Below are 16,436 nucleotides of genomic sequence, written 5' to 3'. Positions count from 1 at the left end.
AACTGAAACAAGCTTGTGAACATTGACTTTAACATACTGTACCACTGTATTATTTTCGTTTTATGTCCTTATTTGGTTTGTGTTTTTGCTTCTTGTCTTTGTATTGTTTTTATTCTGTTTTGCATGTTTAGTATTTTAATGGTTTTGTACTGTTTTAACTCTGCTTTCGAAATTTAAGTAAAGGCCTTACCAGGGACAGGGGTTGCAAATTAGCTCTGGCTAGAAACCTGTATGTATGACATCTGTTTCGTATTTTTTATGTTTAATGTTTGATACATTTGTCCCTGTTCAATAAACGTAATAATAATAATACTTCTACTACTACTACTACTACTACTACTACTGTCACGCTTTTATCCAAAGCGACATACATCTGAGAGAACAACACAAGCACAAAATCTTTTTTTATTTTTCTGCAGGAGAAGATTCCTGCAAACCTCAGCAAAGCAACAACAATGCAACGGAGCAATAAACATAACAGACAAAATGATTGCTCCAGGTTTTTACTGCAACTTTTATATCTAACTCTTTCTGAACCTGTTCAGAATACTGAATCTTCTCATACTGTTGACATTTCTGATGACTGAACATGAAAGTGTTGATACTCACCAGCAGGTACTTCTCCTGGCCGTAGACGTAGGTTGTGCTGATGGCGTAGTAGGACCGGTGCTCGTCTTTAATCGCGTTTTGCCGCTGAGAAGACAGAAAAGGGTTCAAACGTGGCAACAAAAACAAACACGTGATCTCTGCACGAGTCCGGTGGTCCAGCTAGAGTCTGCTGTGGTCATGCATCTGTGACCTACGACCTTCCTCAACTCTCAACTCTCTTGCATTTAAAACGCTTGCTCCCACCTACAAACCGTCTGGATCGTCTGAGCGGAGCGCGTTGCTCCACATGATCCATGATTTCTGCAGACTGCAGACATTTCTGCAGTCTTCAAACTGCTGAGTCACCAAATCCTCGTCACTTGTTTTTCAAATACAAACTATAAGTGTGTACGGGTGCATGTCGACGTCGGTGAGGGTATGTGTACGTGTATATGTACATGTGTATATATGTGTACAGGTTCAGCTGGATTAAGCGTGTGCCGGAGAGGATGTCCCAGTGCAGAGAGGCACCACTGAGCCACAGGCCTACATTAATTCAGGGCTTGTTTAATGAACACTAGGGATGGGTGGTATGGACTAAAAAATGTATCACGATCCCAATCCCGATAACAATAAAAATGACAATAAAAGAAATACCAATTCAACTCCACCTTTGTAACTATAAATCTATCACCACATTCAGTCTTTGGAGCCAAAACACTGTTCTAAAAGATACTAAATACTACTAAACTACACCAATTAAATTGAATTAATAAAAAACAATTAAATGAGTTACACCTGTACTGCAAAACTGGAATGACTCAAGGTCCTCACTATCAGATCCGCCATGTTTGTTACACAAAAATGTCAACGGGAATTTATCCTTCTTTCTTTCTTTCTATCTTGCTCATATCTTTCTTTCTTTCTTTCTTTCTGGCTCATTTCTTTCTTTCTTTCTTTCTTTCTGGCTCATTTCTTTCTTTCTTTCTTTCTTTCTTTCTTTCTTTCTCTCTTTCTGGCTCATATCTTTCTTTCTTTCTTTCTGGCTCATTTCTTTCTTTCTTTCTTTCTTTCTTTCTTTCTTTCTTTCTTTCTGGCTCATTTCTTTCTTTCTTTCTTGCTCATTTCTTTCTTTCTTTCTTTCTTTCTTTCTTTCTTTCTTTCTTTCTTTCTTTCTTTCTTTCTTTCTTTCTTTCTTTCTTTCTTTCTTTCTTTCTTTCTTTCTTTCTTTCTTTCTTTCTTTCTTTCTTTCTTTCTTTCTTTCTTTCTTTCTTTCTTTCTTTCTTTCTTTCTTTCTTTCAGGCTCATTTCTTTCTTTCTTTCTTTCTGGCTCATTTCTTTCTTTCTTTCTTTCTTTCTTTCTGGCTCATTTCTTTCTTTCTTTCTTTCTTTCTTTCTTTCTTTCTTTCTTTCTTTCTTTCTCTCTTTCTTTCTTTCTTTCTGGCTCATATCTTTCTTTCTTTCATTCTTTCTTTCTGGCTCATTTCTTTCTTTCTTTCTTTCTGGCTCATTTCTTTCTTTCTTTCTTTCTTGCTCATTTCTTTCTTTCTTTCTTTCTTTCTTTCTTTCTCTCTCTCTTTCTTTCTTTCTTTCTTTCTGGCTCATTTCTTTCTTTCTTTCTTTATGGCTCATTTCTTTCTTTCTTTCTTTCTTTCTTTCTATTTTTCTGGCTCATTTCTTTCTTTCTATCTTTCTTTCTTTCTGGCTCATTTCATTCCTTCCTTCACGTACGTTGTGCGTGGATTTAACACAGAACCATAAATCAGCTTCACACAAAAACGTCATCAACAGGAATTTATCGTTTTTACCGCAAGATGACAAATTCTTACCGTGGGGAATTTTTTTGACGGTTTATCGTGAACGGTAAAATATCGCCCATTCCTAATGAACACAGATTCATTTTCAGGGTATTAATCAGTGTTGGGGTGGATTTAAAGGAGCACTGCTCCCACCGTTTCACCGGTACCCCCCACTTCAAGGATGCTGATGCAGATTCTCCTCCAAGAATCACAATTAGCCCCATGTTGACGTCACTCTCGACTCCCTGCTCTTCGGGCTTACTACACGTCGACTTTAACGACCTACGATGCGTTAACACAGCCCAACCTACGATGCGTTAACACAGCCCACCTCTCGGCCATCGTAAGAAGATAATCATAGCTAATCACTCCACCTGGTTGCCATGGATACTCGTACTCCTTCCTGCTTACCATGAGGTTTCTACCCAGGAAAGCTTGGAGGAAGCCGCTCTTCCCGCTTCCTACGTCTCCAAAGACGTTGCAGCGGAAGACGCTGCGCTGCGTCTGCTTCTTCTGCAGGTCAATCTTCTTATCTCTGGTCACTGCAAGTGGGGGCAAACAAACGGGTATCAGAGGATCAGCTTAGACTGTTGACGTACTCTAAACATGGCTGCAGTCAGCCACGGATAACTGCATGGTAACTGCATTATCCTGAGGACTGAAGTCATATCTTTGGTCGTCTAAGGACTACAGGTAGAGTTGTGTGTCATCTGCATAGCAGCGGGTGTAAAAGACAAAGAGAAGGGGCCCGATTACTGAGCCTGGGGGCACTCCTCTGGAGTAATAAAGATGTTTTCCCTCGACATGACACTTTAAAGTAATACATCAATCTAAATTTGTAATCTATATTGAATTAATCAGTAAAAATAAGATGTTTCACCTGTTATTCCTGCTGCCTGTGACTCCTGCTCGGCGATTATTGAGTAACCGAGGTAACCTAAATACTCCAGACATCGCTGGACATCCAGATAAGTCGTCAACCTAAACAAGAGAGGACGTTGAAGGGAAACTACACATATTAATCTGGACTATAAACCACATACCAGTGAAAAGTACAGTTTATAATCAACCAGAGGTCAGTACATTGCTTACTTTATTCAAATACTGGCTGGTCTTCCCTTTCACTGCTCAGTTGGCACAGTTATTCTGAATTACATAATTAGTTCCTTCAAGTTTAAGTTAAATCAGCCTTCTGACCTGCGGTCCTTTCAGGGGGAGGAGCCCGCTGATTTACTTGTCCGTGGCCCACAACCTTTTATGAATACCGCGCTCAACATGACAAAAACCAAGGAACTTATGGTGGATTTTAGGAAATCCAGTGAGACCCTTCACCCCTCTCTAAGGAGGGGACAGCATTACGTTCCTTGGGTCACGCATTTCAGCCGACATCTCCTGGTCCACCAACACACGAAGCCCCTCAGGAAGTTCCTCGCCCCCTGCTGGTTAACTGCTACAGACCAAGTCCATCCTGATCATCGGGACAACACCGCCCTCCCTCAAAGATATCTACGCTCAGGGGCCGACGTACCATTAGGCAAAACTAGGCGGTTGCCAAGTTCCTGAGGGGCCCCTTAAAAATCCTCATCGGTCATGGGTAATACAGTTATTACTTATTTGCAGTGTTGGGAATAACGGTGTAGCTGCGTTACTAACGCTGTTATTTTTTCCCATTAACGGGTAATCTAACTAATTACTATTTCAAACGTTACAACATCGTTATCGTTACTGACAGTGAAATGTGGCGCATTACTACACACTGACATGATGTCTAATTGCTGTTATCCGACGAATCATTCTGAGTGAGTCAGGTTGAGGTGAGTCAGATGGGTCACGTTTGAAATAGTAATAATTAGTTAGATTACCTGTTACTGGGGGAAAAAAAAACGGCGATAGTAACGCCGCTATTTTTAACGCCGCTATTTTTAACGCTGTTATTCCCAACACTGCTTATTTGGGCGTATGAATTATATTCAGTGGCGGCTGGTGATAAAAATTTTTGGGGGGGCGCACTGGCGAGTGGGGATTACAACACAACTATAAACTATACTTGTTATTATTATTATTAGTATATTATTATTTGTTATATTATATTAATATAATATAATACATATTATATATATTATTTGTATTATTATTACTTGTTAAATTATTATTTTGTAATGAAACAACCTAATTTTGTTTTTCTGCTGCCATTGTCTCCTGTCTTGTCGTGACTCTGTTTGTAGCGAATGACGGATACAGTCGCGCGTCTACAATGTCAGGGGTGTGACTTTGATTGACAGCTCATGAATCAATCAGATTGGATGAAGAATGACAGAAAACACGCTGATTGGCCACGGGCGCAGAGAGCTGCGCCCGGAGGAGAGGCTTTGAGTAACCAATTAGAGACCAGCATGAAGTCACATGGAAGAAAGGTTTAAGAACATACAATACACACTCATTTGGCCGGCGCCCCTCGCCATTGAAACCTATGTACAATGGGTTGCAAAAGTATTCACCCCCCTTGAACTTTGTGACCTTTTGCCACATTTCAGGCTTCAAACATAAAGATATAAAACTGTAATTTTTGGTGAAGAATCAACATCAAGTGGGACACAATCATGAAGTGGAACGAAATGTATTGGAAATTTCAAACTTTTTTAACAAATAAAAAACTGAAAAATTGGGTGTGCAAAATTATTCACCCCCTTTACTTTCAGTGCAGCAAACTCTGTCCAGAAGTTCAGTGAGGATTCTGAATGATCCAGTGTTGACCTAAATGACTAATGATGATAAATGGAATCCACCAGTGTGTAAACATGTCTCCGTATAAATGCACCTGCACCGTGATCGTCTCAGAGGTCCGTTTAAAGAGAGAGCATCATGAAGAACAAGGAACACACCAGGCAGGTCCCAGATACTGTTGTGGAGAAGTTTAAAGCTGGATTTGGATACAAAAAGATTTCCCAAGCTTTAAACATCCCAAGGAGCACTGTTCAAGTGATAATATTGAAATGGAAGGAGTATCAGACCACTGCAAATCTACCAAGACCTGGCCGTCCCTCTACACTTTCAGCTCATACAAGGAGAAGACTGATCAGAGATGCAGCCAAGAGGCCCATGATCACTCTGGATGAACCGCAGAGGTCAGAGGTCACCTACAGCTGAGGTGGGAGACTCTGTCCATACGACAACAATCAGTCGTATACTGCACAATTCTGGCCTTTATGGAAGAGTGGCAAGAAGAAAGCCATTTCTTAAAGATATCCATATAAAGTGTTGTTTAAAGTTTGCCACATGCCACCGGGGAGACACAAACATGTGGAAGAATGTGCTCTGGTCAGATCAGACCAAAATCTAACTTTTTGGCAACAATGCAAGACGTTATGTTTGGCGTAAAAGCAACCCAGCTCATCCCCCTCAAAACACCATCCCCACTGTCAAACATGGTGGTGGAAGCATCATGGTTTGGGCCTGCTTTTCTTCAGCAGAGACAGGGAAGATGGTTAAAATTGATGGGAAGATGGATGGAGCCAAATACAGGGCCATTCTGGAAGAAAACCTGATGGAGTCTGCAAAAGACCTGAGGCTGGGACGGAGATTTGTCTTCCAATAAGACAATGATCCAAAACATAAAGCTAAATCTACAATGGAATGGTTCACAAAAAATATATCCAGGTGTTAGAATGGCCAAGTCAAAGTCCAGACCTGAATCCAATGGAGAATTTGTGGAAAGAACTGACAACTGCTGTTCACAAACACTCTCCATCCAACCTCACTGAGCTCCAGCTGTTTTGCAAGGAGGAATGGGCAAAAAGTTCAGTCTCTCGATGTGCAAAACTGATAGAGACAAACCCCAAGTGACTTACAGCTGTAATCGCAGCAAAAGGTGGCGCTACAAAGTATTAACTTAAGGGGGATGAATAATTTTGCACGCCCAATTTTTCAGTTTTTTATTTGTTAAAAAAGTTTGAAATATCCAATACATTTCGTTCCACTTCATGATTGTGTCCCACTTGTTGTTGATTCTTCACAAGAAATTACAGTTTTATATCTTTATGTTTGAAGCCTGAAATGTGGCAAAAGGTCACAAAGTTCAAGGGGGGTGAATACTTTTGCAACCCTCTGTATTTCAGTCTGCACAAAAACTCGGAATAAACCCAGTATGGGAGGGGAAGGCTTGAAAAATTAAAAGTCAGAAACATTTTATGAGTGCACAGATGTGATAATTACTTTTTATTACGTAATTTATGTGTACTGTGTATATTTTTTCCTGTAAATTTAATGGGAGCGGCGCCCTAGCGCCCCCTATTGACAAACCGCCACTGGTTATATTTATGATTAAAATCCTCTCGCTAAAGTGCCAGCAGAATGTATTATGTGTGTGTGTCGGGGCCCCCCCTTCAGGGTCCACTACATTTGATCGGTCCGTCTTACTGCACATGTGCAGAATGGAACCAAGAAAACGTTGGCAAAATGAAAACAAATGGCGCAAAGTGGCAAGAGAGAAAGATAAGAGTACCGTAATCGAGAAGAGAAAACACAACACAAAGATGAAAAGACGCCCAGTGGAGGAAAAGTTTCAGAAGTTTCAGAAGAGCCCCATGTCTGCCTTTGCCTTGGGCCCCAAATTTCTCAGATCCGCCACTGTCCACACTGACCGAGTGAACAAGAAGGCCGGAGACAGATCTCCTGCAGATGCTGTTAACTTACGTCCACTGGGAGAGATACCCCTGGTAGGTGATCCAGCCCTGCTCGTTAGTGCAGACGGTGTTATTGACATCGGGGCCCCAGGGCATGTAGGGAAACACATCAAACAGGTCCTTCAGCTCCTCGGGTGACAAGGCACAGTCACGGTCCTGAAAATCAGAAAATACAGCCCAGTAAACAAACACGAGAGTAGGCCTGTGTTGAAAAAATCGATTTTCCAATTTTAAATCGATTCTCATATTAATTCCGAAAAATCGATTCATATGTCTAAAGATCGATTTTTTTTTATTTTTTTTTAATTTTATTTATTTATGTATTTTTTTTTTTTCATCATTAAATGTACAACTTTTGGTTATTTTTTTGTTTATCCCCAAAAAAGGAATGTTTTGTTGGACACGAGAATAACTGTTGCCATGTTTTTGCCTTTAAATATGTTTAAAGGTATGAAAACATTAAAGTGTTAGGTTATAATTGCATAAATTGTCTATATTTCATTACTTTATATAGTGTCTTGGGGTTACATTTGCAAAAAATGATAAAAACCAAATGCTCAAAAATTAAAAACCAAAATAGACCGAAAATGGAACAAATAAAAACGGAATGTGGGAAAAAATAAAACCGATTTCATCCGTCTCTGTTTCCTCCCTGGATCTGTTTGGTAATTCTGACCCACATGATGTTTCTGAAAGCAGTTCTATCAGCATTCTGGGAGCTGATTGGTCCTTACAGCATCATTAGCTGCAATACTTGCTGTTTAATCTCAATATAATACTTGTAGTAAGATTTTTGCATAACTACAGTCATATAATTCATGCAACAGCTCAAAAAACAGTTTTAATAACGTTAACCCAAATCAATATCGGAATCGAATCTTGATAATCGATTCTGAATCTTAAGAATCGGAATCGAATCGATTCTTGACATTTGAATCGATCCCCAGCCCTACACGAGAGGCTGAAGCTCAACATTCACGGGCGGAAACTAATCACTACGACAGACAGATCTCGGCACAAGCTGTCACTTTCACTCACTGTCCTCACTTCTAACCTGATCCTTAACCTTATCCCCCTGCAAATCCCACCCCGGTGCCAGCAGGTTAAACCGCCCCTCGGTGGGGACGCGGCGCCGGGACCGGGAGCGTATTCTTGGGCGCTGAGCAGCTTCCAGCTTCAGCGTCTCAAAAGGGCGGAGGGTAAAGTAAAGACAGACCCGGCTCTCACCTTGTCGTGTTTGTCAAAGACGCTCTGGAGGAAGAGGTAGGCGTTGTGGTTGAGCTCGGTCGTGCAGTCTGGAGGAATCTTCAGCCTAAAGGAAATAGAAATAAATGCTCACATGTGGCCACGAAAGCAACAGATTAAACATTTAAGTTGTTTACTAAAATAATGAGACCCCCGCCAACTTCCCCTGACCAGCACCACCCATTCTATCCCTTTTATTCACAGTCATTCCTATCGGTACAAAACGTACCGAGCCAACTGCAAAGGCGCAGGACGATCCGTGCAGGAGTTTCTGGGGTGCCATTATTGACAACAACCAAGATGGACGTAAAAATCACGAATAACATCTTGGACCGACATGTTTCCAGAGGTTTCAAAAGTATTCACATTCATTACTCAGGTAGAAGTAGAATACTAGAGTTTAAAAATACTCCTGTAGAAGTTGAAGTATCAACTCAAGTTTTTTACTCAAGTAAAAGTATAAAAGTACTGGTTTCAAAACTACTTAAAGTATAAAAGTAATGTAAGGGGGAAAAAGCCATTAAGGACAAAAGCCATTGAAAATGAATGTATCTTAGTATAATTTAAATATATTAAAGAACCATATACGTGTACTATTGAGCATTAACATGTGTTTCAGAGAGCAGCAGATATGATGACTAGTTGCCTATTATTATTATTATTATTATTATTATTATTATTATTATTGTATTGTAATGGTGCAAAAAGTCAAACTTCATGTTCATGTTATCATTTATCCTAACCTTTATTGGAATGTACATCCAAGTTTAGTTGCAGGAATCTGAGGGAACGGATGTAAGAACAAAACTGGACAAGAACATCTGAAACAACCACAACCAAATTCACTCTATCCGGATGGAGCAATTTAACTGGATAGTTTTTATTTAAAGGCCCAAATGAAATAGAGTAACGAGGCTGTTTTTAAAATGTAAGGAGTAAAAAGTACAGATAATTGCGTGAAAATGTAAGGAGTAAAAGTAAAAAGTCGTCTGAAAAATAATTACTCCAGTGAAGTATAGATAACCAAAATTTCTACTTAAGTAAGGTAACTAAGTATTTGTACTTCGTTACTTGACACCTCTGCATGTTTCACTGCTAAACCAATCACAGTACTTCACTGGCATTCCCACTGGTCCTGGCCCTGCCTACATCACATGCTTTGCTACTGCCCCGCGGAAATCAAAGTAAACTCCAAATGAATCAGATTCATGACGTAAAGAAGAGAAAGATAATTATGGCTTTGACTTGTTGGTTGAAGTCTTGAAAAGTTTCTTCTCGTCCACAAGATTTTTTGCCTTCATGCCATCTATTTTATAAAGATGGTAGCTCCACATTAATGTTGGTTCTGAGTTCTGTAAGCCCGAGTCCTCCAAATACACCAATGATCTGTTTCATTTCAGTCTGATCGGACGAGAGGACGGATCTCTAAAGTTTAATAAATAACCAGCTGCAAACTGTAATCTGGATTTTTTTTTTTTTTTTTTTTTTTAGGTAGTTTCGGAGTACGGCAGGGTGGTATGACTTAAGATCAATATCACTATTAATTAAATAGATTATCTCACTTACAGTTAACGAGCAATTATTAAGTGTTTCTTCTGATTTATTTGTGTTAGTTTACCCTCAAAGATCTCAGACAAGGTGTTTCCTGTTACTGTGTTTGATATTTTTCTAATGAAAAGCTGCGTATATTTGTGATTTTAAAGGAAAACACTCGCAGATTAAACTATTTATGGTCATTTAATGAATATTTTTGAACAACGTTCACATTTAAACTTTGATTAAAGTGCGTTTAAAGTGAACGGCACAAGAACACAGACAGATAATAACTGAATATATATAATAATACAACTTCTGTCAAATAGCCCTGCTAATCGACTGCTTTTAAAGTCAATTCATCTATCAATTATTGAAACGATTAAGCGACTAATCAGATTATGAATTGCGCACAAAAACATTTTATTTAGCTATTGGGTTTTAAAATTAGCCTCCGATTGTTGTCGAGTATCTGTGATTTAATTAACTTGTGAAATGGACAAACTTTGTTGCTCAGAAGAATTTAAAAGACTTTTCAGAACCACAATCTGTGGCGTCAACGCCTTGGGGTCAAAATATTATTTATTTAAGCTGTTATATTGATGATCTCATTAGAGAAAAGTGTGGTAAGAGCCAACCACCAGCACGAAACTGGCGTTTGATGACATCACCAACTAATAATCCCTCCTTAAATTTGTTGATAACGCGTTTTGTCATCGAGTCTTCTGACAAAGTCATTGATAATTTGTCGCCACCCTGATGATGGAAATGATCGTCTGGGAGAAACTCACGGGGGGAACAGGTAGTCCTGGTTGAGCTCCAGGTCGTCGTCGTAGCCGAACCTGCGCAGCACGGTCCAGGTGGTCTCGTGTCGTCCTCGCTGGATGAACAGCGTGTGCAGGAACAGGAAACCTGCAGGCCAGAGCAGAGTCAGAACCAGCGCTGCCACACGGCACCCGGCGTGCACCTGAAACGCTGAACCCCACCTGTCAGAGTGAGGCCGCTGTCGCAGACGCCGTCCACCAGGTTCTTCCTCACCACGCTCTTCACGTCCTCCAACGCCTGCGGCTCCAGCGGAGCGTTGAAGCAGGTCCGCTGTGAGGCGAGCAAAGGCGGTGTCAAAAACCCGCCAGGAAGTGGATCCCTCCCAGAAGAGGAGATGAAGCCGACGTACCTGGAAGAAGTTGAGCTCGCCGTCGTTGAGGACGCCGTCGTTGTCCAGGTCCGACACTTTGAAGATCCGAGTCAGAGCTTTAACGCAGAGAGGCTTCATCTGGGAACGATGTCAACAAACACAAAGATGAGTTAGAAACAGTCTCCCAGAACCCAGAGTTGATGAAACGGGTCATTTCCTCCTCAGTTCCTCCCACAACCACGTCTGAGTAAGTGAAGCTCAGCTTAGTCGCCCCAAGAAGAATACACCTGTTAGAAAAGATGCTCTCCTTTAACAAGGTTGGTCTCCGGATCAACAGCAACCATCAGCAAGTCGTTGGTCCCGGTAGGGCTGGGCGATATGGACCAAAAGTCATATCTCGATATTTTCTAGCTGAATGTTGATACTCGATATATATATCGATATTTTTTTAGTGCCATAATTGGTGTTTCCCCCAAAGCATTATAGCATATCTATATATCTCATATCTTATAGCATCTCTGTTAGCTTCATTTTTTTCTGAGGCAAACCCTTAAAAAAACAGTCAGTTTTAATACAAAGCCTCGCGCCAAATGTCACACAGGTTCCTTTATTAACAGAGGTCTGCACCATATCAAAATGTATAAAACAAATGAAATAAAAATAAACTGCCTGCATATATAGAATAAAAATGCTTCTTGAATAAAATAAAACAAATATCCCTTTCCTGCATAACAATTAAATTAAAATACACTGTGCAATTAATACAATGTAGCCAGTAACAGGCAGACTTTTTCAAGTCAATTTGTCACAAAATAAGCTATATCAAAATCATTAAAAAAAAAATATATATATATTTTTTTTTTTTTTTTAAATCGATATAAACGATATTGTCTCGTACCATATCGCATTTGAAAATATATCGATACATATTAAAATCTCAATATATCGCCCAGCCTTAGGTCCCAGTGAGCGGCTGCAATCGGTCTGCGGTGAACACTGACACACCAGGTCGTAGCGGATTTTATACATATAGTTTAAACTGTGTTTTGTGATTAATAAGCACGGTTTTTAATGAATTTGCGTTGGATCGATGTATCAAAATAAAATAAAAACCATCCAGCTCCTCAACCATCAGTTACGTGTTTCCCATGAGCAGTTCAGGTAAAACTATTTAGTTCAGGTAAGAACATTTAGTTCAGGTATTTGAAAAAAGAGAAAGCAAGTATAACTTAAAAGGAACAGAGATTTAAAAAAAAAAACAAGATTCAGGACTAAATTGATGGAACGTTGTGTTTCTGTGAAAGGAATCAGTTTATGGAACAATCTGAATAAAGAAAACAAAGAATCCAAATCAAACGTTACATTTAAAAGAACAATTAAAGCCTGTATGTTAGGTAAATATAATGAAATATGTTAGTTAAGTTTGATTGACATACCCATAGACGGCGGTAATTTTATTTTAGTTTTTTATTCACTTAGTTGTTGTTTTTTTTTTTTTTTTTTTTTTTATAATTTATGATATTTGTGAAGTTATTTCTTGGAAAAAGGGGCAGATCAGATAAGATTCTTCTTCTTTCTGCTCCCTTTTCATTCACAATTTAAGAACATTTTTATTTGTATTGAATTGTTTTATTTTTTTTGAATGAAATAAAGAATAAATGAAATGAGGTAAAAATGTTTAGTTCAGGTAAGAACATTTAGTTCAGATGAAAACAGCAGTCAAATCAGCTAAAATGTCAGTTTGCCAGATGAAATAAATTAATTCCTGATAAAATAAGTTTGTGTGTACAGCTATGCTCATGTTATGCATGTGAATGAGTTTGTACACAAAAGTGCAATACGCATTGAGGTTCTTGCTTTGGGAATCCCGGTCTGTGATTGGACGCTGCCTCGGTGTCGTTGCTGCTCATTTGCATAAAGTTGAGATTCTCTCAACCTCAAATTGACGCTCCAGACGCCTCCGACACCTCTCGCAACGAGCTTTCATAGACAATGAATGACAACTGGATGCCTATGACGCTTTCGGAGTGAATGCACAGCAAAGTGACATAACTGACCCCAAAATGTTCTTATTCACATATTTTGGCCTCTGTAACCACGAGGCCACTATCCCCATCCTCCACCCATCCCTGTCAATCATAACAGAACGGTTACAGCCGCTATCGATGTTCATATGTTAGCAAGTCCGATCGATGGATCCACAAATCCTTCAGGCTGAAAGTTACATTTTTAGAAAACAAGTCAATGTGAGTTGGACCTGAGATTAACCCTCCCGGGTCGTTCGATCACAAAAACCCATGACTACTCATTTATTGATTTGTTTAAAAGGCTGCGACACAGAATCTGTTTAATATGTAGAGCCCTAGGGAATCCGCTGAGATTAAAAACAGAATTCACTTAAAAACGCACCACTATAACAGAACGGGAATTTGCGTAAAAGTTTTTTTTTTTCTTTGACTAAATGAACTCTTCTTTCCAGAAAATGCTCCAAGAGGGGTAGTCTAGATGGAAAGGGGGGTCCACGCGCACCCCCCGGATTTTTTTATGCCACCTGATTTTTTTTAATCCTTTAAATGTCTAGTTTCAGAATTTGGTCAGTGCCAAGATCAACTAATGTCTGAAAGGCTTCGTTTTCACACTTTCACACAATTGCATCTAACTCCAGACCAGAAAATTGAAATTTGAGATTGGCAAAGTAGCATATCCTATCATACATACAAGCCACAGAGACTAATAAACACATTTATTTTTGCTGTAACCACCGAGCAACGACCAAAACAACCTAGCAACCACCTAACAACCACTTTTAAGACCCTAACTACCCTAGCAACCACCCTAGCAACCACCCTAGCAACCACACCTAAAAGAACTTAAAACCTCCTTGGTCTAGAAGGAAAATGGGTTTCAAGGGTAACCCCTATTATTTATGTCCTCTACTTTTTGTTATCATCAAAGTAGTTTAGGCAGAATTTCTGAAAATGTGCTTATTTAAAGTGCTGAAGGCATTTCGTGAATATTTATAATATACAACATTTCTAGGGGTATTAAGGGGTGCTGAATCCAAATCTGCTGTATATGAAACTCAAAAATGTCCCAAAATGCCTCAAAATTGAGAAATCCAACATGGCCGCCACTGCCAAGCTGAAATCTATTTTTCAGTATATCTTTTTGACTAAACCAGGTACAAACATGAATTAAATGTACTTTTGTAAGTTTTCCTACATGGGCAATTCAATGCCATATTCAGATTTGAGATGTAATGTGAAGAAACTGCTTAGATATTGCAAAAATAGTTGTTTTTAACTATGAATAATTACTCAGTTATTATTATTATTATTAATATCCCAGAAGATCACACTTGACCCATAGCTCGCTCAGGCCAGAATCAACCATGTGTTGTCCTATCACACCCAGGAAGTTCATGGCAGTGTGAAGTCCTCCAAGGCAAGGTATAAGCACGTCCTTGTATTCTTCTACTGACCACTTGAGTTCTAGCAACTTCGGATAAAGTGCCTCATCCACTGTCAGAATGACATGCTGTTGTTCCATTGATTTGGAGACATGGAGCACTCGCTTGACGACTGTGTTCAGTGTATCGAGTTGAGATGCAGGAGCCTGGATGATGGGTAGGTACCCTACTGTAGTTTTCTCTGGGTTGACTGTGCTTGCCTTTTGATTTTACAATGTCCAGGAAGGCATTGGTTTTTGAGATGTCCTGGACATGAAGAAGGCCATGTCTGTAGCTTGTGCTTTCTGTGCTGGGGGACATTGTTCAGATGACTGTGTGAAACAATCTGCTACTACTACACCACTGAATGGCCGCTCTGTGATTCCTCTCTTTGGGGCAGGTATGATATCAGTCATTTCCTTGGGGATATTGAGGGTTTCTGACTTGGAGTAAAGATCAATTCCTTCAAGGAGATCACCTTCAGGTGGACCACATTGCCAGGCGGCCATTTGAGTGGCATGGAATGTCCCTTTTCCGTCCAGAGTGTATTCGTTGATGTCAACATTGTCCACTGAGAAATGAAGAAAGCTACCCTTTACCAGATTTTGTGGAACAATGGCACCATCATCCCCATGGTCTCCAAGGTCATCTTAGCCAGTGCAGTGTCAAGTTTGATTACCTCACGGTAACTCATAACATGACCTGCCTGGTGAAACATGTTCACCAACTCCTTCGAACGTGTAGCTTGATGAAGGGTACTGGCCAGTCCTATGTGCTTCGGAGTGAGGAACTTGTCTCCACTAGCTGTGTACATAAGATCCTGTGCAATGGTGAGGACTCTAAGCTGTCATTTGGCTGTGTTATTATCATAATCTTCAACCTCATCCTCCAGCAGGCGCTGACCACCTAGTAACAAGTTGAGGAACATGTCTATCCCCTCTTGTTTTGGATGTGAGATCATATCTCTTCGGATCTGCAATGCCACATGGACCATGTTCAGGAACATATCTTGATTCTTGTGTTTGAATGTAGCAATGACTCTATGAATATTGGAGGTGTCATCTTTCACCATTGCTGATACTGGAATGTGCCGGTATTTGGATGGAACCAAGACAGTACGAGGTTCATTTCGAGGCTGATCATGCAGTACAACAAAGTCGTATATGCCCTCAAGACGATCAGCCATTTGTTCCTTGAAGGAGTTCCTCCGACTTAGAAATCTAGATGGTATATCTAATTGAGCCTCATTAGCTAGTGTAGAGTACTTTGCTGATTGTTCAAGTTCTTGGCAGATCCACTCTAACGGCATTTCCGTGTTCAGAAGTGACTCCATGCGTTTGGTCCTACGTTCAAACCTGTTTTTGCAAATCATGTGATAACTTCCTTGTGCAGCTATAAGATCATTTACACAAGCTAGTCGCACTCTTAAGAATGAATCACACTTTGCTGCTTGTAGGATTCTGCTGCTAACTTTCATTTCTTGTATGATATGTAGTTTTTCTTTCTGATCTTGTTGGCAAAAGATACACTGGTTCCAATCTATTGGGGGTATTTTGCTCCGTAGACATTTTGCGGAGTTGGGGTGGATGCAGAAGAACTTTGTTTGGTATCTTTTTTCGATTCTGCCTTCAATTTCCTTTCTATTTCACGTTTATTCATGTATTTTGCTCGGCTGTTCCTATGCCATAAGAATTGCTGAGGCAAAATGATAAATGGCTTACACTTATATAGCTGTACTCCTACAGCCCCAAAGCGCTTTACACTGCAAACATTCACCCACACACACACATTCACACACCGGTTGTCGGCGGAGCTGCCATACACAACGGCGCTGGCCTGACAACCGGGAGCAACCGGGGGATTCAGTATCTTGCCCAAGGACACTTTGGTGGACACAGGCGGAACTAGGGTTTGAACCACTGACCTTTATGGTTCATGGGCGAACGCTCTACCAACTGAGCCACCTTCCCCAAGGAGGCAAGTCTCCTTGAAGTATCTCACTAAAT

At 40.1% G+C, this 16,436-nt stretch overlaps 1 protein-coding gene across 1 annotated transcript in view; it reads right to left on the bottom strand.

The window, feature by feature from the left end:
- Positions 1-16,436, bottom strand: part of rhot1b (ras homolog family member T1) — a 43,990-nt gene that overhangs the window by 12,292 nt on the left and 15,262 nt on the right. Inside the window, exons 9-16 of the mRNA XM_061732402.1 lie at positions 11,022-11,120; positions 10,834-10,942; positions 10,639-10,759; positions 8,297-8,381; positions 7,080-7,225; positions 3,268-3,368; positions 2,799-2,929; positions 610-693 (exon numbers count right to left, since the gene is read on the bottom strand). Of these exons, the coding sequence (XP_061588386.1) occupies positions 610-693; positions 2,799-2,929; positions 3,268-3,368; positions 7,080-7,225; positions 8,297-8,381; positions 10,639-10,759; positions 10,834-10,942; positions 11,022-11,120 (876 nt within the window). The remainder of the gene's footprint in view (positions 1-609; positions 694-2,798; positions 2,930-3,267; positions 3,369-7,079; positions 7,226-8,296; positions 8,382-10,638; positions 10,760-10,833; positions 10,943-11,021; positions 11,121-16,436) is intronic.

This window comes from Cololabis saira, chromosome 1 (assembly GCF_033807715.1).
Source record: "Cololabis saira isolate AMF1-May2022 chromosome 1, fColSai1.1, whole genome shotgun sequence".
Classification (NCBI taxonomy): Eukaryota; Metazoa; Chordata; class Actinopteri; order Beloniformes; family Belonidae; genus Cololabis; species Cololabis saira.
Note: the sequence above shows the minus strand (reverse complement) of the source record. Positions and strands in the feature narration are given on the sequence as shown.